The 26,153-nt window shown below is 36.9% G+C and overlaps 1 protein-coding gene across 1 annotated transcript in view; it reads left to right on the plus strand.

Annotated features, from left to right (window-relative positions):
- Positions 1–2,023: 2,023 nt before the first annotated feature.
- Positions 2,024–26,153, plus strand: part of LOC107742595 (C-Jun-amino-terminal kinase-interacting protein 4-like) — a 48,817-nt gene continuing 24,687 nt past the window's right edge. The window contains exons 1-6 of the mRNA XM_016555638.1: positions 2,024–2,647; positions 9,142–9,262; positions 14,171–14,336; positions 17,855–18,043; positions 19,215–19,365; positions 24,962–25,100. Coding sequence (XP_016411124.1) covers positions 2,348–2,647; positions 9,142–9,262; positions 14,171–14,336; positions 17,855–18,043; positions 19,215–19,365; positions 24,962–25,100 — 1,066 coding nt within the window. The 5' untranslated portion in view covers positions 2,024–2,347. The remainder of the gene's footprint in view (positions 2,648–9,141; positions 9,263–14,170; positions 14,337–17,854; positions 18,044–19,214; positions 19,366–24,961; positions 25,101–26,153) is intronic.

Consider the following 26,153-nt stretch of genomic DNA (forward strand, 5'->3'; position numbering starts at 1 on the left):
GCAGCTCTATTCTGGAAAAGGGGGCGGGGAGCAGCAGCTCATTTGCATTTAAAGAGACAGGCACGAAAAACAGCTGTTTCTGCTTCCACTCAAAATAGGCATTTTCAAAATGATATAATAAATGATCTGTGGAGTATTTTGAGCTGAAACTTCACAGACACATTGTACATCTTGTAAAAAGGGGCATAAAATGTCCTTTAAAGGCTTCATGAACTGCCATATATTCCCATGTGACATTATTTTTAATTCTGTGTTGTTCAGCTGTAAGAGTTCCTTTAATTTTTTGTGTTTGTTTAAGATGAGCGATTAAGACTCGAGCAAGAAAAAGTCAGTATTATCAGTATCCTGGTGGCGTGATGTTTTTGTGGCGTATCTTCGCCGCTTGAGTATCGGGTGATCAGACTTTGATGCATGGCACCAAACGCATGAAAACATTTCTTCTGATGTAGACGAGAGCTTCATATCAGTGTCTGTTCGTTTACGCCACTGCAGCCTTTTCTGTTTTTTCAGGATGTCATGCATTTTTCCAAAATACAAATGCTGAGGAAGAGTTGGTCTGTCCTATGTTGGAAAAAGTGAGACTATATAAAGTGCATGTTTATAAGTGGCTCTTGCGAATGATAAATCAGACAGGACCCCGAGTTATATCCAGGGACCAGAATATCGTAGATAGTGCGGAGTTTTTAAGCATTACTTAAAAATGTTATTTTCTTGTTCTTGTCATGAAGAAATGAATCTTGGATCAACAACTGTTGTGTATATACACTCTCTCTCTCACACACACACACACACACACACACACACACTGTCACACACACACACAAACTGTCACACACACACACACACACACACACACACACACACGCACTACACACGCACTCAAACACGCACACTCGCACACACACAAACTGTCACACACACACACACTCACACGCACACACAGACACACACTCACACACACACACACTCGCTCGCACACACAGACACACACACACACACACACACACATATATATATATAAAGTTTGTCTGTTTAACACATTAATTTACTGCCACATACTGTCAGTTTTAGTTTCTTATTTAGAGTATAATTTCATTAAAAATTATTTCATATTTAAAATTTTAAAAAAAGGATGGAAATAAAAATTTTAAAGGGATAGCTCACCCAGAAATGAAAATATTTCTTTTAAAGCTACATTTTGTAATGTCTATTTGATTATTTTCTCATTTAACACAATAATGAATTTAAATGATCTTTTGGGGGTAATTTCTCGGCCGGATTTGATGTGCAATTAATTGGATTAATTAATCGCCACATTGTGCAATTAATTCAATAATAAAAAAAATTGTATATATATGTATTGTTAGAAAAGATTTATATTTTAAATAAATGCTGTTCTTTTTAACTGTATTCATAAAAGAATCCTGAAAAAAGTATGACAGGTTCCACATAAATATATTATTATATATAATTATATAATTAAAATATTAAGCATCAAAACTGTTTCTAACATTGATAATAAATCAGCATATTATACTGATTTCTGAAGATCATGTGACACTGAAGACTGGAGTAATCAAATATATATCTACATTTTTTCCCATTTATCTATATAGTTTGTGAAAATAGTTCGTAGAAACTGTGGTCACTCGTTGATTCCTTCTGGACCCGTGCAGGAAGTCACGTATAATTTTCAATTAAAAAGTTATTTATATGCAAATATTTAAATGCAAACTGCTAGAGTCAAATAAACAAAGCAGATAGCAAAAGTTTTGCGGGTGTCAACAAACAGCATCGTCGCCCCGCCCACCGCGCTCCTGGGCCGTGACGTCATCGCGTGACGGTCGCAGTGTTGCCAGGTCCGCGGTTTTCCCACGCGGAATCGGGCTACTTTAACGCTGTTGCCGCGGGTTGAAGCGACACCAATAACGTGATATTTATCCGCTGGAATGCGAATTCCAACCAAAAACGTCTTTTGTTACTCCCGGAACGCGATTGGGCTCGTTTTACGTAGCAGTCGGGCGGGTTTTGTTGTAAAAACCTGGCAACCCTGCGCTCAGAGTCCACTAGTCTCGTCTCCCGTCGGGACTGTACTTAACCACTGCTGTTTAGTGCAGATTATCCGGTCAAATAACTGTCCCCGAGGGACCGGGACCGGTTAGCTCGGCAACGGAGCAGGTTTAGTCTCTCTCGGTGTTGGAGCGGTTTCCTAAAAGTTCCTCGTAAATGTAAGTCGAACAGCAGACGTCGCGAAGTAAACGGAGATCTGGAGAGTTAACGTTAGCGTCTTAAAGTAGCGTAAGACTTCGGACGGAGCTCGGAAAACATCAACAACAAACCAAGAGAAATGGAGCTGGAGGACGACGTCCTTTACCAGGAGGACCCGGGCTCTTCGGCGATGATGTCCGAGCGGGTGTCCGGCTTGGCGAGCTCCATCTACCGCGAGTTCGAGCGGATGATCGGCAGATACGACGAGGACGTGGTGAAGGAGCTCATGCCGCTGGTCGTGGCGGTTCTGGAGAACCTGGACTCGGTGTTCGCGGAGAACCAGGAGCAGGAGGTGGAGCTGGAGCTGCTGAAGGAGGACAACGAGCAGCTCGTCACCCAGTACGAGCGGGAGAAAGCGCTGAGGAAGAGCAAAGAGGAGGTGAGAGACTAGGCCACTTCAGGAGAAGAGTTCCTAGAGCCAGAGATCCAACCAGAGCTGTACAGAAACAGTTCATCTCGGTCTCAGATCAGATTTAACCCCTGAAGTGTCTGCGCTGCCTTGATTGTCATTATGACTCCGTGCGTTTATAAAGTGTGCTGATTCTTATGCACTGGAGATATTATGCTGTATTAGTAATACAGAAAACATCCACAATACACATTAAAGAGTTAATTTTATCGCACTTTATCTATGTGCATCTGTAGATTTAAATTACATTACAATTTTTTTCTTCTCCTAACCAGCCAGAAAGTAACTTATACTAAACTTTAAAGTTTTATTCCTGTCTGCACTGCTGTTCAAAAGTTTGGGATCAGTAAGATTTGTGATGTTTTTTAAAGAAGTCTCTTCTGCTCATCAAGGCTGCATTTATTTGATCAGAAATACAGAAAAAACAGTAATATTGTGAAATATTATTACAATTTAAAATAACGGTTTTCTATTTTAATATATTTTAAATGCTTTTATTCAACAAGGATGTGCTAAATTGATAAAAAGTGATAATAAAGACTTGTACTGTTAGAAAATATTTATATTTTAAATAAATGCTGTTCTTTTTAACTTTATTCATTCAATAATCCTGAAAAAAGTATCACAGTTTCAAAAAAAATAAAAAATGTTTCCAACATTGATAATAAATCAGCATATCAGAATGATTTCTGAAGGATCATGTGACACATGGGAAGCCTGTGGAAGACGTGTTAGACGTGCACTGGTTCATTGTAAAGTGGCATATACAGTGTACAAAGGGACAAACCCCACAGAGTCTAAGTATAGCCTGCAAAACGATGATTATGTCAGAAATAGACTCATGCAGAATGTTTCCAGTGGTCACATTACTTCACTCGTGCTTGCCAGTGGTTCTGTTATAGACACACTAACAGCTGTCAGGTCGAGCAAGCCGTGTCTTGTAGTTGTAATGTGATTATACAATATGTCTAAGTCAGCTAAACACTCTTAATTTGTGTTAAGATTGTGACAGTGAAAATATGCAAGTGCATTGGGTTTACGGTAATGCATCAATGGTGCACTTGTGGAAAGTGTCCTAAATCACAGCTTTGGCGTTTAAATGCATAAAGGATGTTTGCTGTCTGGCACACTATACTATATAGCGAAGACATTAAATCAAACACTAATAACCATAACCTTCCAGTCCGAATCAGTGAATCGCCAACTCTAAATGCTTCAGATAGCTTTCAACAATAACATCTGCCGATGACTATTGCTGCATCATATGAACAACCAGTCAGTATTATACTGATTTAAGTTTCAAGAACCTTAAGTACACAAAACAAGCTTTATTTTGAGATGACGACACTCTGAAAGTAATGATAAGCTGCAGTGCAGTATTGAGTCAGACGCTGATTCAGGAACAGCTCTGATAGATTCAGGAATTCGTTCAGAGAATGATTCGGCAGATGATTCAAACGCGTGTTTATCAAATGTTTCCCTATGCCAGGGTTTCTCAAAATGGGGTTCCTGAGTTGATGGAAAGCTAATAAATAATTAATTAATAAAAAATTTAAAATTAAATGAAAATAAGTAAATAAAAAAATTGTTTACCTGCATGTCATGTGACCATTAACCAATATCAGAGAACTGTGAGCATGCAAATTAGTTGTTAAATTATTGAAATATTAAGCTGAAATTTTAGGGGGCACTTAAAGTAAATATTTTGTCTCAAAGGGGTTCGGCTTTCAAAAAGGTTTGGGAATTAATTACCGCTTTAAAAGAAAGATTTGTCTGTAAATCAGATCACACTGGTCGTGCTGCAAGTACAGTCCACTAGAACAACTCAAGAAATACATGTTTTCTTGTCATTAGGGCTCAACGCTAAGGATTAGCGTTAAAAAAAATAGTTGTTGTTATCATTGTTTTTGACCCATGTCATCTTGTATTCTAATAAATAAGCTTTTTTTAGATACCAGTTAAATTAAGTTTCTTTGTGTATCTGCCGATAGTTTTCTCAAATGAAATGGTGAAGTCCGCACTCTAAATTCCATTTTTATAACTAGATTCCGCGATTCTGGCTGTTTTTTTTGCATTGCACTAATTGCACTAATTGCACCTCTGTTCAGCATGATGTTATTGCTGTCTTGTTATTCATTGTATGCTACTGAGCTTTCCGCTGGACGTTCGTGAGATGTTTAAAATCATGGGCCTGTTACTGTACTAAGTATAGCCTGCAAAACGATGATTATGTCAGAAATAGACTCATGCAGAATGTTTCCAGTGGTCACATTACTTCACTCGTGCTTGCCAGTGGTTCTGTTATAGACACACTAACAGCTGTCAGGTCGAGCAAGCCGTGTCTTGTAGTTGTAATGTGATTATACAATATGTCTAAGTCAGCTAAACACTCTTAATTTTCCATGACTTTTCCGCGATTCTGTCTGTTTTTTTTGCATTGCACTAATTGCACCTCTGTTCAGCTTGATGTTATTGCTGTCTTGTTATTCATTGTATGCTACTGAGCTTTCCGCTGGACGTTCGTGAGATGTTTAAAATCATGGGCCTGTTACTGTAATCCTGTGTCTCTGTGTGCATGCTAAAACCAGATTATTTGTTAATGTGACAAACTGATTACAGCTTGAGCAAGTTAGCGCTTTGCTGTCAAACAAGTTTCACCTTTGTGCGAGAACATCTCTTAAGTGCCTTAATCCTGCTATATGACCTCAAACTCTTCTGTCATGCAGAACATCAGATAGTTTTTCCTCTCATTGCCAGAGAGGTCTTTTATGGCACACTGTAGGATACTGCATACATCATAAGAGTTTGTCAGTATTCACAGCATTGACTCGCCGAGCAATTGTGTCAGAGTGCAATTCATAATGCAGCACAAATGCATTGTGTTCTCAATGTTAATTATGCATAATCATCTGTGATATTGGACTGCTATTGATATTAACCCTAAAACCGTGATTATCTTGAGCAAAGGCCTGATGAACAGTCAGGTTTCTTTGCCAAAAAGTTTGAAGAGAATCTTGCTGAGCAGGTTAGATTATATAAACATGTTTATATGCATCTGAAGAGTAACACATCTGGTTTAATGGCACAGACATTTGACTGTGTGACCCCCTTAAAGACTGTTTGTTTCCAGAAGCTTTACTTTCACTGTTCCTCAGCGGAGGAATGATCTTCACAAGCCTCCAGAACATCTCACATCTTCTGAGGAGCCTTTATTTCTTCAGCTCTCAATCACTGCATTATATGTTTGGATCATTTCAATCTCATCTTACTGAGACAGATTACTGCAGATATAGAGCGACGACTGATATAACTGTTATAAAGATCTCATTGATTTACGTTACACGCATCAGAATTTCATCATATAAATATCAGCATCTGCTCAGTTTGAGTGTCTGAATAAAATGTAAGCATTACTTGCTGCCTTTTAATGCATGTGTGAAAGATTCATCACCCTGTCCGTGCCTGACCTCATGTGACTCTGCCTAACCCAGTTCAGAGCCAATGAATCCATGCATGACGCTCGGCTCAGATAACCGAAGAGAGGCACTCCCGAGCGAAAGCCAGCTAGCACAGCATATATCCCGTGGCCGTTATGAGCGATGGCTCTGAGCCCCGGAGGAAGTGTAGTGAAGGCGCAGTCGACTTAAAGAGAGCTCTATCAATAGAGTGGCGCTACACAGCAGCCTCTATCCGTGGCGGCACAATGGGGATATTATGTGGAGCAGAGAGCCTGAAGTCTGTATGCAGCCAGACGCTGTTCCTCTGCTCCGCTGTCATATGAGCGCTGTGCTCCAGATCATATGATGAACTGAACACGGACGCTTCAACAAGCCTGTGGCGCTTCGGCTGCTTCGAAGTGAATTCTGCACAAGTGCTTCTTTCAGTGTAGTGTATAGTATAGTGTGTTTATAAATCGAGACCCCTGTGCTCTGGCTGCTAATGCTCTTATTAGATTTTACTCCAGTTCACTACTACAGTCACAAGTCTATGCATTTCCCATTCAAATTGTGCATGTTATTTCTGACCTGCATAATCCATCTGTACGATGAATCGTATATTAATCATGATTACGATTTCTGCTTCTCTCGATTTAAGCATAAACGCCGAGATACAACTATTTGAAAATCTGGAATCTGAGGGAGCAAAAAAATCTAAATATTGAGAAAATCATCTTTAAAGTTGTTCAGATTAAGTTTTTAGCAATGCATATTACTAATCAAAAATTAAGTTTTGATATATTTACGGTAGGAAATGTACAAAATATCTTCATGGAACATGATCTTTACTTAATATCCTAATGATTTTTGGCATAAAAGAAAAATGTATAATTTTGACCCATACAATGTATTGTTGGCTATTGCTACAAATATACCCCAGCGACTTAACACTGCTTTTGTGCTACAGGGACACATATATGTAATGCATAAATATATAAATGTATAGTAATTTGAATAATTAGTTCATGCATAATGAACAGTCTTTTCAGTCAGTTGTTTTCCAGACAAAATGCATTCATTTGTAAAATTGTTTTTTTTTTCTTTTGGCGACTTTCAGTTACTCATGCTATTGTAAATGCACCATATTTGCATGCATATTTGCCATCCTTGATTAATTTATTCTGAATTTTATGTGGGGGATATTATTTGTCCACAATACTGTTTATTTCTTTATATGAAAAAACTATTTAGTGCACCTTTAAGCCGCTGACTTGCACCCACGCATAAGCGCACACGACAAACACAAACAGTGGCGGTTAGCGCAGATATTAGTGTCGTGGTCCGTTGCGTCTGTGGCTGCAGGGCTTGGGTGACATCTAACAATAGAGGTGAGGACATGCTGTGTGTTTGGAGTCTGGAAGGAGACTCCCAGCTGCCCTCGTACCCACAGACCTCGCCCATCACTGGCGTGTTCGTGTTTGGCATATGAAAGAGTGAAATGGGAGTGAGTAAGCCGGGCAAACGTCCACTCTTGAGTCACAGCTGAGTCACAAACTTTCCAGCAGCTGTTGGTCCTCTAGACTTCAGCCACTGCTGGGATTTCAGCTGTGTGTCTCTGCTGGCAGCAGAAAGAGTTGATTATAGAAATGACCCCTGGTTCGCATCGCACTCGGACGTCCACTGACTGCTGTGTTGACCTTGTGTTTTCACTTGACTCTTATGTTCTCCAGAGGCCTGATCGGGCTGTTTGTGCCTGAGAGACTCGTCCCATGTGAGCTATACTTATGTGGCTGCCCAAAAACACTGAATAAGTGGCTGAAATGATGTTTGAAAAGACTGAACATTTGGCTGTGGGTTTAGCAAATTGGCTGGATATTGGAGTTTAGCAATTCTCAGTTTTTCTTCGTAAATACACATTAAAAATTATTTTACAAAGAAACTTTTATTTATCTATTTATTTATTTGTATAGCGCTTTTCACGATACAATTGCAAAGCAGCTTCACAGAAAATTTATTTTCTACAAGTTTCTACAATATATCTAGTAGTAGCTTGTCAGTGGTGACTATGTGTATATTTATATATATATTTGAAAGAATTTAATACTTTTATTTATCAAGGATGCATTAAATTGATCAAAAGTGACAGTAAAGACATTTATAATGTTACAACAGATTTAAAATAAATGCTGTTCTTTTGAACTTTCTATTCATCTGTGAATCCTGAAAAATAAAATGTATCTCGGTTTCCACAAAAATATTGTGCAGCACAACTGTTTTCAACATTAATAATAATCAGAAATGTTTCTTGAGCAGCAAATCAGCATATTAGAATGATTTCTGAAGATCATGTGACACTGAAGACTGGAGTAATGATGCTGAAAATACAGCTGCGCATCACAGAAATAAATTACAGTTTGTTAGATATTCACATAGAAAACAGCTGTTTTAAATCAAGACAATGACCCTAAGCACACAGCTAAAATAACGAAGGAGTGGCTTCACAACAACTCTGTGACTGTTCTTGAATGGCCCAGCCAGAGCCCTGACTTAAACCCAATTGAGCATCTCTGGATAGACCTAAAAATGGCTGTCCACCAACGTTTACCATCCAACCTGGCAGAACTGGAGAGGATCTGCAAGGAGGAATGGCAGAGGATTCCCAAATCCAGGTGTGAAAAACTTGTTGGATCTTTCCCAAAAAGACTCATGGCTGTATTAGATCAAAAGGGTGCTTCTACTAAATACTGAGCAAAGGGTCTGATTACTTAGGACCATGTGATATTTCAGTTTTTCTTTTTTAATAAATCTGCAAAAATGTCAACAATTCTGTGTTTTTCTGTCAATATGGGGTGCTGTGTGTACATTAATGAGGAAAAAAATTAACTTAAATGATTTTAGCAAATGGCTGCAATATAACAAAGAGTGAAAAATTTAAGGGGGTCTGAATACTTTCCGTACCCACTGTACATTCTACAGTGTACCTGTAGAAATATCTCAGTGTGTAAAATCTCTCTCTGTCTCCTCTAGAGATATATTGAGTATGAGGACTCTCAAGAGCAGGATAAGAAAGATCTTCAGAACCGTGTGCAGATGCTGGAGGCTCAAACCAGACAGATGGAGCTCAAGACCAAGAACTACGCAGACCAGAGTAAGTTACCTGCTTTACCTCGAAGAGCCGGGTAATGTGCTCAATATTAACAACTCGTTCAAATATTTGCTTGTGTAAAAAATTGTTTATTTGAAGTTATCCTTGTGCTGTTTTAATAACATTTTAAAAGAGACCAATCTTTTTTTAAAGGTGTAAGAAAATAAGAAAATACCATTTCAGTTTTTCAACTTACTTTTCTTTCTTTTTTTTTTTGGAACTATTTGTGAAATTTCTGAGTAAATTATGTAAATCTTACATCAATTTTATTTATGTGTTGTAAAAAAAAAAAAATATTGCTTTTTATTAGTGCTTTCAAACGATTAATCGCATCCAAAATAAAAGTTTTTGTTTATATAATATACGTATATGTGTGTACTGTGTATATTTATTATGTATATATAAATACAAACACATGCATGCATATATTTAATAAAAATATGTCATGTTAATATATTAAATATATTTACATATAATATAAAATACAAGAATATAAATGTATATGCATGTAAATATTTCCAAAATATATACATGCATGTGTGTGTATTTATATATACATAATAAATATACACCGTACACACTCATATACTATGTAAACAAAAACTTTTATTTCGGATGCGATTAATCGCTTGACAGCACTACTGTTTATTCATCTGTATTGTTATATTAAACAAAAACTTTTATTTCGGACGCGATTAATCGCTTGACAGCACTACTGTTTATTCATCTGTATTGTTATATTGGTGTATATCAATGAAAATGATTGTAGATGGTTAGTGTAAATTTAAATATTAATTACAAATATAACTTCTCCATGTTCATGTAGTGAATAACATTGTGTAAAACATGCCTTAAAGGGACAGTTCACCCAAAAATGAAAATTAGCTCATGATTTACTCACCCTTAAGCCATCCTAGGTGTGTATGACTTTCTTCTTTACAATTGGAGTTATATTAAAAAACGTCCTGGCTCTTCCAAGCTTTATAATGGCAGTGAATGGGTGTCGAGATTTTGAAGCCCAAAAAAGTGCATCCATCCATCATAAAAAGTGCCTCACACAGCTCCGGGGTTTAATAAAGGCCTTCTGAAGCGAAACGATTCATTTGTGTAATAAAAATATCCATATTTAAAACTTTATAAACCGTAATCTCTAGCTTCCGCTAACTGTCATACGCACGTCCGTGAGGTTTTCCTTAGCTGTAAACAAAACTTAGCTCTCACAAGACTAGCATATTCTCACCGGAGCGAATTATTCATTATTTTAGCTGCATTTTTATTGTTTAGTTCTTACATTGGAAATTTAGAATCTGCGATGGCTGTTCAATATGAAATGAAGGTTAATTTAAAATTCAGTGCTTCTCAACCTTTTTCACCGTAGATATTGCCAGTATTTCTACTTTAACTATAACAAAGCTTTTTTCTTTGAACAGAAACTGGAAGTGTCAATATATTTAACTAATTAACCATGATTGATTTTGTGATTCCAGAAGTTTCAAGAACTGTGCTAAATGCTCTTTTTATTATAAACAATAGCTATAGAGGGACAATAAGAACACAATGATTTTTTTTTTACTTTTTAGCATTTAAATTTAGAGTTAGATTTTTTAAAAATATATTAATAACGATTTAAATATTTTGAAGTCATCCTATAGCCTGCAGCAGAACCGATGCGTCTACATTTTTACTCTTTCTGTATGAAGATATATATTAGGGATGTAACGGTGAACCGCGAGCCGGTTGAAAATCGATTCAAATATGTGACGATTCAAATCGGTTGAGATGTTAAACAAATTGCGATTCAATTAGGGGTAGTTTATATGAATGTATGTCTGAGGGGAACTTACTGTCTTTAGAAAAGTTTCGATGGCATTTTTTCTTTTCATCTTGCCTCTGCATTAGTGTTGTCAAAAGACTCCTTTAGTGCATTTAGGGCCGAAAAGGTTGCTGCTGTCATCAACCAATAGTGTGTGTGTTTGCATTCACAGATGATCCACAGTTACATGGAGCACTTGGAACGTACCAAATACCAACAGATGACGGGAGAGACCACAGACACTGCGAGTCAGAGCAGAATTAGGTGAGGTTTCTGATCTCGCTCTCATTCGGAAACACTACACCTACACAGTTTCTGTGTGTATAAAGCAAGCTGTAATTAATGGTTTCTACAAGGGTTTCAGTGATGGCTGGCTGATATTATAAAGACAACATGTTGTTTGCTAAATTAAATTAATTGGCTTTTATATTTTCATTTGACTATACAAAATATCTGTAAAATATTTACACTTCTGTTCGAAAGGTTGTGGTCGGTAAGATTTGTGTTTTGTAATGTTTCTGAAATACGTCTCTCTTCTCCTCACCAAGGCTGCATTTATTTGATCAAAAATACAGTAAAAATTGTGAAATATTATTGCAATTTAAAACAGCTGTTTTCTATGTGAATATCTGTTAAACTGTAATTTATTTCTGTGATGCGCAGCTGTATTTTCAGCATCATTACTCCAGTCTTCGGTGTCACATGATCTTCAGAAATCATTCTAATATGCTGATTTGCTGCTCAAGAAACATTTCTGATTATTATCAATGTTGAAAACAGTCGTGCTGCACAATATTTTTGTGGAAACCGTGATACGTTGTATTTTTCAGGATTCACAGATGCACAGAAAGTTCAAAGGAACAGCATTTTTTTAAATATAAATCTTTTGTAAGTAACATTATAAATATCTTTACTGACACTTTTGATCAATTTAATGCATCTTTGCTAAATTAAAATATTAAGTTCCTTAAAAAAATCTTATATAACTATGGACTATTTTTTAAAACTGTGACTGTCGTAGAATGAAGTAATCACAATTAATCTTATGATTTTCAGACATGAGAAAGCAGAATGAAACCATAATAATAAATGTTAAATTCAATAAGCTTTTTTTACAGTCAAATTTTCAGACCGGACCACAGTTTGAAAACCCCCGTGCTGGACTGAACCATGTTACAAGTGTAGTGAGAATCATGTGTTGCTTGTGAAGGACACGACTGTTGGTTTATAGATGGATCCATCTGCTGAGAGGATTATGGGATTATTTAAAAAATGTGATCGTGTCGAATCAAAGTGTTCGGAAAAACAGCAGTGTGTGGTTGGGCTGCCCAATTTAATCAAATTAGGCAATCGTTCAAAGTCCACTTTTGTTATTCCGCGTGCTTAAGATGTGTTTTTTTCTCTTTCTACAGGTTATCTTAAAGGTTTTTCCATTGTTTTAATTTTAGTTTTAGTATAACATTATAATACCATGCATGTTTTTACTTCTTTTACTTAAAGAAAAAAAAAAACAATCCAATGTATAGTTGACATTTGCTGCTTAATACAATAGAAAAGCAATAAAAGTTTTTCAGTTAGTGTTTTCAGCTTATTTTCATCTAAAAATATGGCATGCGGTTGTTTCAAACAATGGCATAAACATCATTCAATGTAATAATATTGTGATAATCGTAATCATTAATAATCTCAATTACAATTTCAAGGGAATAATCGACAATTATGAATTTTGTCATAATCGTGCAGCATTAGTATGTGGTATAAAAAGTTGTTCCCTTCAACATTCAAGCTGATTTTAACACCAAAACATTTTTGTTTTTGTACAATTAATTATTTTTTTATTCCAGCATTGACTTTAAAGAACAATGTGTTTTATATGGAAGCCGTTTCCGCCACTGAATAAGAAATAAAAAAAGGTAATTGTGAGTTTTTATCTCACAATTCTGACTTTTTTCTCAGAATTTGCTTGATATAAACTCGCAATTGCGTGAAATTAAGTCAGAATTGCAGGATATAAAGTCGCAGCTGCAAGTTATTAAGTCAGAACTGCGAGATATAAACTCATAATTATATTATATCTCGCAATTGTGATTTTATTTCTCAGAATTGCAACTTTTTATATCACTTTTTATATCATTTAATGCGAGTTTATATCTCAAAATTCTGACATTTTTCTCAGAATTGTGTGATATAAAGTCACAGTTCTGATAAATAAAGTCGCAATTCTGAGAAATAAAATCACAATTGCGTGATAAAAAGTCGCAATTACCTTTTTTTTATATTTTATTCAGTGGCAGAAATGGGCTTCCATAGTTTTATACTCAGTGTTAAAGACAGAAAAAGCTTGCTGTATTTAATATGCATAATGCCAGATAACAAGCTGCATTTTGTTTATTTTAAATTGCGTAAATACAATGCATGCACTTCAAAGTCCAGGATTCATTCCCCTGACACCTGTTAGCAGGTGGATTGTGCTTTTGTTTTCTCTGGAGTAGGGGTTGACCGATTATCGGCACCGATATTAAGCTTTTTTTATGGTTATCGGTCATTTCTAAACCGATTTTCCGCTAAAATAATTGAAAAGCATTTAAAGAAAGTTTTTGTCAGAGCCTTTGTTATTCTTAACTTTGACATTAATTTTCATTTTTACACCAGACACATATATCAGTTCAAAATATCGGTTATCGGTCTACTTGATCTGTAATAATCGGTATCGGCATCGGCCCTGAAAAACACACATCGGTCGAACCCTACTCTGGAGACGAGCTGGAGTGTGTTTGTTGTTCTCTCTAATCTGCATAAACGCATCTGTTCCCACATCCAATCAGCTGTGGAATGGAAAACAGAAAATGCATACAGAATTAGTGCATAAGAGCTGTTCATGAGGCATCAGAGGAGTGCGTGAGCAACACACAAGGACAGACAGCTGCTGTAAAGCCGCTCATGCGTATGTGTGTGTGTGTGTGTGTGTGTGTGTTCGTTGCTCGCCGGAGTGGATGATGTCACATCAGTGAGAGGCTGCTCAAACACACACACACACAGATCCTCACGCTGCTGTGCCGGTGTTGATGGGGTTGTTTTCGTGTATCGGGGGGCGGCAGCAGCCATGAGTCCGGGATGCATGCTGCTGTTTGTCTTTGGCTTCGTGGGGGGAGCGGTGGTCATCAACTCTGCCGTGCTGGTCTCTCTCTCCGTTCTGCTGCTGGTGCATTATTCCGTCTCTAACGGCCTGCCCGCCATCACACACTCCCTGCCCCGCATCAGCAGGTACGCAGCCACAGCGCGTGTGTTTGTGGATGTTAGCCTTGTTATTCTAGTTATTGATCCTCTTCATGTTAAGCCTCTGTTTTCCCTGCATTTCTGTCGGTCGGTCTTTGTACGTTACTGATGTCGTGCATGATTTTACTCTGTATTGCAATCATGCACTGCTTGTTCATCATGTGTCTGTTACCTCTGAGACGAGTCGAGAGAATGTAGTAATCAAGAGTGGATCGAGCATTTCTCTTGTCAACACAGTGCAGTTTTCTGTCTGGGGTTCTGTCAGAGAAATGCGTATTGTTCATTCTCTATGGCTTCAGTTTGTTCTGTACTTCCATACTTCCTAGAGTTGCATTCAGCACAGCTGCAACTGAACACCTGATATTGTTTGCTGCTTTGAAGAGCTTTCTGTTGTTTGTTTGGAGATGTTAAACTGGTTTCATGGTCGTAGTGTTGTCTTCAGGTGATTAGAATTGTAAAACTTGTAAACACTGTAACCTGAGCTTTAAAATAAGAAGAAAAAAAAAAAATATATATATATATTCTTTGTCTAAAGATAATAAGGCCTCCACTAGTAAAACTACCAATCAAAAGTCTGGAGACAGTAATATTACTTTTATTCAGAAAGGATGCATTACATTGATCAAAAGTGACCGTAAAGTAGGTGTCAAATCTATTAATCGTGAGTAATCGCACCCAAAATAAAAGTTTGTTTACATAATAATATACGTGTATGTACTGTGTGAATATGTATATCATGTATATATAAATACACACACACATAAGAAGTATATGTAATTTATATTTATATTTATTTATAATATAAATCATATATAAATATGTGTATATATATATATATATATATACACAATGTAAATATTTCTTAAATATATGCATGTACCCACACATATATTATGTAAACACGATTAATAGATTTGACAGCCTTAAGGGCTTTTCACACTGAAAGCGCTAATTCGGCGTGAATGTTCGGCGCGATGACGCTTTTGAATCGAAACAATAGATCCCTATGGGGCTATTCACACCAGGCGTGATCATTCGCGGTGCGAAAAAGCGAGGTTTTTTTTTTCGTCCTGTGTGTCGATTTTTTCCCCCGTTGCTCAACGATAAAACGGGCCGTCCAATCAGATTTGAGCTTAGATCACGTGCCCAGAGCAGCTGCTGTTGCACAAAAGGGTGAGAGCGGTGGCGCTGTTTCGAAAACCAGTGTAAACAAACACCGAAGAAGAGTATCCCGGTAGAGAGTGGATGCCGAGTTCCTGTTATCTTTGGTATCTGAGAACAGATTTATTCTCACATGTTCTTAATATAATTTCTAAATTCTCCATTGAATTATATGATCTGGAGTGACCGATTTCTTCCACGTGCGCGGGTGTTATGAATCACGTTAACTCTCTAGATCTTCCGTGTTTAAAAAAACGAGTGAAACATTTTTCTACACATGAAATATGAAAGCAAATAGACATATGATTTTGACGATATATTTCTGTATGTGACGAGTGAAACGTGCATTTTTTCTACACATGAAATATGAAAGCAAATAGACATATGATTATGACGATATATTTTCTGTATGTGTTTTGTACGCAGCTCATGGTAATTTTATAACACTAAAGGATGTTTATGACAAAAAGCAGTGTGGCGTTATTAAACATAGCCTACAAAGAGCGCATGTCTGCCTATTATAGAATCAAAATCAACTATAGATCACAATCGAAAGTTATTACAAGCACTCGATGATGGTTTATAGTGGGTTTTAAGCAAAACCGATAATCACATACATTTTCAAATATGGCTTGATGCTAATTGTATTTATATTTTAAGATGTTTTCTTGTACGCATTATAGATAGTTTGTGTTTCTGGCGTAGAACCAATCTTTATTTAGCTATATTTAATGCTGTATATTGAGCAGTGGACGATGTTAAATCCATATTTGAGATACATATCTGAGTAAAAATGCATTGCTAGTCGGCACCACCTAGCGTGCAGGCGTGAATTAGCAGAAGGCGATCAATCGTTTCGTGCTCGGTGTGAAAGCAACGTTCGCCGGCGATTCGCCTCGCTTTTTTCGCAATCGTGCTCAATGTGAAACGGACTTTACAGTAAAGACATTTATAATGTTACAAAAAAATTGTCAAATAAATGCTGTTTTTTTTAACTTTCTGTGAATCCTGAAAAATAAAGTGTATCACGGTTCCCACAAAAATATTCATCAGCACAACTGTTTTTAACATTGATAATAATCAGAAATGTTTCTTGAGCAGCAAATCAGCATATTAGAATGATTTCTGAAGATCATGTGACACTGAAGACTGCAGTAATGATGCTGAAAATACAGCTGCGCATCACAGAAATAAATTACAGTTTAACAGAGATTCCCATAGAAAACTGCTGTTTGAAATTATAATAATATTGCGCAATTTTTACTGTATTTTTGACCAAAAATGCAGCCTTGCTGAGCAGAAGAGACGTATTTCATCAAAATAATCTTACCAACCACAAACATTTGAACTGTAGTGTATTTTAGCATAATTAAGACAATTTGGAGTTCAAAATGTGCTTAGTTGTTATGACAGTGTCACAAAAGGTTCTAAAATAGACATTATTGTCTCTATGCTAAATATTTATTGTACAATTAGTTGACTGTAATTCTGGAAACGTTTGACAGTAGACCTCTTATCATGAGCCAGAATAAAAGACTGATAAATATAATTTGAGTAAAAATTGATAAAAATGTTATTTAATAATCAACAAATACTTGTTTCTGACTGTGTGATATTCTAATGTAACCAGAGAAATCCAGTAGATTATATTCATTGATTAAATCTGAGTAATGAAAGTGATTTTGATCATTTTGAAAGAGTGTTTCAACTAATCCTGACTCCAGAGAGCAGCTTGCTTTGGTTCATTGCAAGAAATGAAACACTCGCTTTTATGTTTTGATAAAAGGGAAACTGTGCTTGCTTCTGAGCCCATCTAAGATAAATCTTTTTCATCTAGTTTTTATATGATTTAGTTGAAAACAGCTGGACTTGTTCCAATGCAGACAGTCATATTAGTTGCTTTTGACCGATTTCTGGCAAGATTACTTCTAGTTCTGCTTTTATAAATAACTTGAAACAGAAACTGCCTGTGCTGTAATAGCTCTTCACGAGTTGAACTTCGGACCTTTACTGCGTGACGTGTGTGATTACACAAGCATGAGTATTGATGTACATTCATGGAGCTCTATCTGATGTATAAAGCTTCGATTTTCCATGCAAGCCTAAATGCATGCATTTACTCCCTTTTATTTTCACTTAACGCATGTTAATGAGGTGCACTTGACTTTTGGGACGCTTGTTCCTCGGTAGAGATAGAGCACAGATTTGTGTGGTAGTATTTGAATCCACATTTCCTCAAATCTGGTTCTTGTTTCCAAACCGTACTTTACACTTTCCTTACTGTACTGTTCCAGCAGAATAGAGTAAATCCTGCTCATGTGAGCAGATCCGCTCTGAATGTGCAGTCAGCAGGTTCAGGCTCTCAATGCAGCTCTGTGGCAACCCACAACAGGAGGAGAGACAATCAGAGAAGACAAAAGAAAAGTCCCATCAATCAAACGCTCCTCGGCTCTCCTAGAGGAGCTAGTGCTGTTTGCTAAGGCACATACTTCTCGCACCCAAAACTTTGTATTGCAGGCGGAAACATCCAGAAGGCCTGTACTGAGGCATGCATAAGGATCAGAAAAACATAACGACTTTTGACTTGGCTTTTTGACTTGGCAACACCCTAGTTACCAGTCCAAACGCCTTAGAAACCCCTTATAGTTCTGGGAAAGTTGTCAGTCCAATTGTAACATGGTGGCGATGAGTTTTTCTCCAGAAAGCAATGTAAAAAAAGCTGTGAAACCAATGTAACTCAGAAACTTGTTTTGGTGGTAAAATGGTGCATTTGGAGGTAATATGGTGTGTATGTTAATATAGTGTTTTTTGGTGGCAATATAGTGTCATTTCCATCCAATACTTGATATGAAATTGGTGAGAAAAAAATTTAAGTAATCCATAATGTTTCTTGCTCGTGTCTATTGGTGTGTGATATTGACAAAATTGTATCTCGATATTTTTGGGATATTTTTTTTTCGATAACGATAATTAAAGTATATTTTACTGAGTGTGTTTTTGTGCTGGTGCTTTGGCTGGTTTGGGCCTGTCATGGATAAATAAATAAAACACTAAAACCACCAGTAGGTGGCGGCAAGTGCTTGACTTAATGAGTGATTCATTGAATCATTCATTCAAATGATTCATTCAAAACGGCTGATTCATTTAGAAACAAAGCAAGTGACTGTCTTTATGAATGGATCATTGAATCATTGACTCATATGATTCGTTCAAAAACGATTCATTCAGGAATGAAACACTGCAGTGTTGCTCTGTGATGCACAAATGTCCTGCTCTGGCTTCGCTTGGAACTATTTTTGTTGGAAAAAAACCCCCAGACTAAAACAGATTATTGTGTCTAAACTAGTAACTCAATATAAAATCAATACAAAATTTGCAATCACACTCACGCGCCAATATTCAGGAAAACGGCACTCTTGCTTGTTTGATATAACTTGTATCTCATATCTTATAAATTTGAAAAACAAAAACCCATACAGGGATATTTTTTGCTTTCATAACTTGAACTATAGGGGCATTCTGACTGCATTCTAATAGGTTTTATCATGTAGAGAATGCTTTTGTGAATGACTTTTTTGCATATACTCATGCATACTCGATAATGTCAACATGCACATCGTTAAAACAACAATTACCATATTATTGTAGACAATAAATATCACACACCTACAAGTGTTCAGTCGTATGTTTTGTGTGTGTATTTAGGAAGGAGCGCCCCGTCTCTCTGGGTATCTTTTCATTGCCGGGAAGTGATGTGATGAGCCCCGATCTGCACAGGGAAGCTGTGGAGACTCCAGGAACGGACACATGGAGATATAACAATCTCAGCCACCCTCGCTCCAACACCAGCCTCAAGGTGAGAAACGCACTGGTTTACAGATTATTTACTTACTAGGAGTGAGAATCTTCGGGCACTTCACGATCCGATCCGATTCCAAAACTATTCTCTATCTACATTTTTTCCCTAATTAATTCTTCTGCTGTGCAAATACATCTTTACAACTTTACATTTTAACCAAAATTGCAGTTTCTATGCTTTTTGTTTATAGTTGCAATCTCTGTAAGTCAGTACTGCCATCTTAAAAATAGCTAGGGGTGTGAATCTTCACTGGTCACGAGACTTGTAGAAGCAAGATAAAATGACACGGTTGCTTACAATAGTAAAACAGGGTTTTACTTGGGTTTCCGGTATAGTCTACAGCTTTAGTTGAAAGAGCTTTTTTAGAAATATTGATATGTAATTAAAGGTCTCAATTCCCAGCCCTACTAGCGAGTGATCATGTCATCATCCGAGCAGGCTGTTATCTGCTTCCCAGAAAGTGTCCCTGGAGCACAAAAGCAGTGTTAAGTCGCTGGGGTATATTTGTAGCAATAGCCAACAATACATTGTATCGGTCAAAATTATCGATTTTTCTTTTATGCCAAAAATCATTAGGATATTAAGATCATGTTCCATGAAGATATTTTGTAAATTTCCTACCGTAAATATATCAAAACTTCATTTTTGATTAGTAATATGCATTGCTAAGAACTTCATTTGAACAACTTTAAAGATGATTTTCTCAATATTTAGATTTTTTTGCACCCTCAGATTCCAGATTTTCAAATAGTTGTATCTCGGCCAAATATTGTCCTATCCTAACAAACCATACATCAATGGAAAGCTTATTTATTCAGCTTTCATATGATTCCATATCAACCTTCCATCTCCCATAGAGATACATGCACTAGGCCCCTTCATACATATTAATGTTAATGAAGTAATCATTTGCCGACAACCTCTTCCTGCCGTGTTTACATTCACAACCCTCTCAAAACTCAAGACAAACAAACCACTCAAACTGGGTAGTTCTCACCAAGAATATTTCAAGATTTTGAGGAACAAATGTGCAAGTTGTGGGGAAAGCCCATCTCGACGGATCCACTGGACTCATCTGAATTCTCTCCTCTCTCCTGGTTCACATTGATTTTGTCAGGAACGATGGCATTGTCAATCTCTCACGTCCTAGAACAGCCCGACCTTGAAACGTCTCAGTGCAAGGGTGTCGCTTGAGCCTGATGCAGGAGTTTTTGAAGCATGACGGTCATATTTCAGCTTACACTGCTGGAGTCTGATGGTATGTGATGAGCACTTCTGCCATCAGAAATCCTTGTTTACTTCTGTACCATCTCATACTGTTCTTCCCAAGGATGGAGACCTCATTCTTTTCGACTTTAAATGCACTTCTCATACCTTGTATTCCCTCATTTTGCATTTATTTCTTGTTTTCTTGACTGCTTTTTTCTGTCACGATTTGACCTACTTACTATTCTGTTTTCATCTCGAAAGATATGAGAACTTAATTTCTTATTTTTTTGTCATAGAAAAGTACAGATCCCTGTGCATGACATGCAGAAGAAAAAATTGATTAATTTTAAAATTAATTTGTCGCCATGTTGTATTAATACAATTAAATCATGGACACAATTTAATTAAATTGAGAGAATAAATTAGTACAATATGGCCGCAAACTTAAATCAGAGAATAAATCAAAAGGTCGTATTTTTTTTTGTCTATTTAATATATATAGAAAAGTACAGAGCCCCATGCATTTTTATGGGTATTCTGGTGGACCTTCACAAAATCAGCAAGGTGCATGGAACGTTTCAGTTTCAGTTTAATTTATTTATATAGCACATTTAAAAACGACAGAGCCGACCAAAGTGCTGCACAGAGAAGTAGAATTAAGCCAATAACCATAAAACAAATTGACAAGAAAAAGGTGACAGAAATAATACACAACACTAAATATACACACAATAAAACTATATACAGCAGTTACTCCAGCCCATAAGCCTTTTTAAAAAGATATGTCTTTACTAAAGATTTAAAAACCTGAAGAGAAGTGGCCGATCGCAGGTAAAGAGGCAAGTTATTCCACAACTGAGGTGCTGCCACCGAGAATGCCCGATCCCCCTTACGTTTTAAACGTGTCTTAGGAGCAGACAACAACAAAGTGTTTGATGACCTTAATGGCCTGTTGGTCTGATAATGGGGGAGAAGATCAGATAAATAGTTTGGTGCCAGGCCTGTGAGGGACTTATAAACAAATAGTAATACCTTTAAACTGGATTCTATATTCAATGGGAAGCCAATGCAAACCAACCAAAACAGGAGTGATATTTTCCCTCTTCCTAGTTTTTGTTAAAAATCTGGCCGCAGCATTTTGGACCAACTGAAGGCGAGACAGACAAGATTGAGCGACCCCTAAATACAATGAGTTACAGTAATCAAGTCTGGATGAAATGAATGCGTGGATAACAGTTTCTAAATCTTTAAATGAAAGAAAAGATTTGATTTTGGCAATCATCCTAAGCTGAAAAAATGCTGATTTGACAACTGTTTATTTGTTTGTCAAATTTAAGTGCCGGGTCAAAAATAACTCCCAGATTTCTTGCATGAGAACCTACGGTGTTAGTTATAGGAGCCAAGGTCTTTGAGAGGGTATTTGCAAAATCCGGACGTCCAAAAAATTTTCCAGAGTCAACAGCCAGTAACAGGAAAGTATTTATTATTATTTATTATCTGACTGTCCCATTGGTTAATTGTACATTTGAAGCTTGTTTTTTTGTATTAGTTTTTTGAATTTGCAATATTTTAGCCCTGATGAAGGCCTGTGTGCAAAATAAATAAATATTTCTTATTAATTATATTAATTATTAATTATTATTTTCAGTTTGACTTCTTTTTGATTTCTCCACTTTGCAAGTGTTGCTGGTATCCCTTAAAATACAGAGCCTCATGCATGACATGTGGGGAAACAAAATAGATATTGTGGCCACAAATGAAGAATTTGTTTTCATGACTTATTAATTTGCAGCCACATTTTACAATTATTTTACCTCATTTTAATTTAGTTAAATCATGCCACTATAGCGTTATTTATCTAAAACCAGGGAGCAAATTAATAAGTTATAATAAAGGAACTAATTCTTAATTCATGGCTACTATATCTTGTTTTGTTTTTCCCCTCTGCATGCCATGTGTGGAGCTCAGTGATCTTTTATGTGAAGGTTTTGGTGTTGCAATTAGCTGAACTAATCAGGGGATTTGTTAAAAAATAATCTTATGCAAAATAGGAAGTATTGTTGCACTCAGACAAATGTATTACTTCATGTATTTCAGTCAATAAGACTTATCACCAAACAAGACTAAAAGGTCTGCCAAAACTATTTTATTTTTTATTTTTAAATTTATTTTGTATGACAAGCTTCATATAGTGTGCAAACAACAATTTTTTTTGTTTTGTTAAAATGAACATCAGGCACTCTTTCCAATTCATTTGCAAGAAGGTGCAGAGCTGTAGGTGCTACGCACATACAGAAACTGCTGGCTCAAACCGCTTGGCAACTTGTCTTGTTCTTCTGGTGTTTATGAATAATATTATCTGTTCAGCTTCATCCCTATTACCTCATCGTGACTTGATGCATTCATCGGTCTGACATCAGAAAGTTTGTGAAAGCTCAAGCCCTTTTTTAATACAAAAAAGTCACAGTAGGTGTACATCCAACTCTGTTATTTGAGAAGATCAATGAATATTTGATTTCTCATTATAAGACCCCATCAAGGCCACTGGTGAGTCGTCTCGGTTTCAGACTCCCACTGTGGGCTGATACAGACAGGTCTTTGTGTGCTCCGTGACTCTGCATTTCTCTCCATATCATCCCCCAGAGTCTCAGCGCTGCTGCTTCTGAGAGACATGAGAAACTAGGCCATGACTTGCTGTCAGCCCCTCCTCAGGTTTAACAGCTCTGAACCTCCACGCTGAGAAAAAGTGGGCACATGCTGCCATGGAATCCCTAGAGAGTATGGGAGCCTCTTGCAAACAAGGTTTTGTGTGTGCGCACTTGTGCTTTTGTTGGCTTGTGCGCATATGTCAGGGAGGAGAAAGAGCGCTTTGAAGTTTGTGCTTTCCAAACAGGAGTGTAAAACCTGCTATCGGTCCCTGTGGATTCATCGCACTTCCATAACCGATTGATTTTAATGAGAGCTTTGGTTTTTTTATAGAGCCCGGTCACCAGGTGTAGTGCTGTTTAAAAAATCCCATTAATAATAAAACATCTCATTATCTGAAGAGCTGGAGGGCACTGGCCTCACAATGTGCCATCATACGGTCTTGCCTCTGTGTATACAAACAAAAGAAAAGAAACTTCAACATTCAGATTTTCACTTATGTTTCTTCTGATGTTCTGTGTTAATAGAGAAAGACATTCAAAGCATGTGAGCACCTAAACCTAAACATACAATTCACTGCATTTTCCAGCTGAAATGAACACTAGTGGCAGTAAAACACCAACAACTTGTATCCCTTTTCACTTAGATTATGATTATAGAGGCAGATTGTCGATTAATGAAGACTTATTTTTGCCTGGTTTTTTGCACAATACTATGTTATGAGCTCATAACACTTTTACCATGGTGCATGATTTGTAAACTAACACATTTTGATGTTGTCATCTCATAAGCAGCTCCATATGTGTGTCTGTTCTGATGTAGTAAACCTGCTCGGTAGCGCACCCGGTGCAGCATTGCACTTGTGATGAGAAGCGCTCGGGTACGAGTCCGTCAAACACCAGTCACCATAAAAGAGCTCAGAGACTTGTAGAAGCTAGATAACATGACATGGTTGCTACAGCACATGTGTTTTTATCTCACGTTTGCTTTTGTTATTTTGTTAGTGTCGGTGTTACGTTAATTTCAAACGTGGTTAACCTTTTAGTGCCACTTCATTTGCGAAATGCCACGATACGTACAACATCCAATGTAATAAAATTTTGGATAAACAGATAAAAAGCGCTTTGAAATGTCACTGGACATTTCACTTTGAAAGTGTAGCAAAACGTATAATCAAAAGTAGCACCGTGATATAATTTTGCAGAACCCATGCACGTTTTTTCCAGTGAGCCTGGTTTGATATTAAGGTATCACAAAAGTTTTTATTACAGTGGCCAAAAAAATGGTCTTTGAAGTCAAAATGTCTTTTTTGCAGTGCATGAACCTTGTCTTATTGTGTTGTGTACTAGTCATTGTTCTGTCATTATAAGGAAGAAAATGTCTTGGTAATCTGCCAGTGAGTTTCTGGTTTGACATTAACATCTGGTTTTAAAGCTTTAGTTCAATCTGGCTCCATTAAAAAGTGCACCATAAAAATACACAAAGAAAGTGTCTGCCATGCGTTGATCGACCATGAGAGACAGATTATGTGTAATCCTGGCCTACAGTTAATTTTACTGTAGTTACAGCTTAATCTGGATTTGACAAGCGGACTCCTGATGCTTTTTGGGAAGGACTGGCCTGATTTTCTTTTTACATAATAGCAATGCAGTTCCCATCAGCCACCTGGCAGAGTGTGTGATAAACAGAAAAAAAGGGGCAGTGCAATGTTGCTTACTGTACGTTTCTCTCTGGGCAGCTGGAGGCGAATGAATCCCTCTGGAGAGGGGATGGTAAGAGTTCACAGGAGAATTTGGAGACCCAGTGGAGCGACTCCAGTAAGGTAGTCCCGTCTGCTAGTCCTGCTATAATCTCCACAGCAGCCGCAGCGCAGCGCAGTGTGTAGTGTGCTGTGTTTGGCTCGTCTCCAGTGCATCCACACACTGCTGTCTGCAACCACATACTAACATATAAACAACATATAGGCCAACTCACATAGGAGTGAGCACCAAAGCCATCGCTCACGAATGCAGTCAGTGCCTCTGGTGGTGTCGGAGTTAAACTGTAGTTGTGGTTGCTGTCAGCATCTGTGTGGTTGATGTTATTGCTTGCAGTTTCAGTTGCAATCTCCAGTGTAGTCAAAATAATATTCCCGGTTATTTTCAACTTCTAACTTCTCAAAATAGCAACCGTGTAGGAGGTCTTTACGATACTCTTATTAAATGCTTTATGAAGCTTGAAAGATCTTTTTTTTTTTTTAAAGCTTCGTTCCCTATTCATTGTATTGAAAAAAATGACCATTAAACTGTAGTGAATAATAACCTGGAATATTTCTTCAAGTTTGTTTATTGTTTATGATAGCACTAAATCATGTTTGTTTTGTGTGTCAGTGTCCCCCCCCCCCCATATTGTTAAAAGCTCAATGTACAAAGTGGAGACTAAAAATCACATGTTTTGTTCACTTAAATCATCACACTGCTATTCAAAACTTTGGGGTCGGTAAGATTTTTTAAATGATTTTGAAAAAAGTCTCTTCTGCTCAGCCAGGCTGCATTTATTTGATCAAAAATACAGTAAAAATTGTGAAATATTATTACAATTTAAAATGCACGTTTCCTATGTGATTATACATTAAACTGTAATTTATTTCTGTGATGCGCAGCTGAATTTTCTGCATCATTACTCCAGTCTTCAGTGTCACATGATCTTCAGAAATCATTCTAATATGCTGATTATTAGAAACATTTCTGATTATTATCAATGTTGAAAACAGTCGTGCTGCACAATATTTTTGTGGAAACCGTGATGCATTTTATTTTTCAGGATTCACAGATGAACAGAAAGTTCAGAAGAACAGCGTTGATTTGAAATAGAAATATTTTGTCACATTATAAATGTCTCTACTGTCACTTGTTAAATTTAATGCATCCTTGATGAATAAAAGTATTAAT

This window comes from Sinocyclocheilus rhinocerous, unplaced genomic scaffold (genome assembly GCF_001515625.1).
Source record: "Sinocyclocheilus rhinocerous isolate Xijiao unplaced genomic scaffold, SAMN03320098_v1.1 scaffold706, whole genome shotgun sequence".
Lineage (NCBI taxonomy): Eukaryota > Metazoa > Chordata > Actinopteri > Cypriniformes > Cyprinidae > Sinocyclocheilus > Sinocyclocheilus rhinocerous.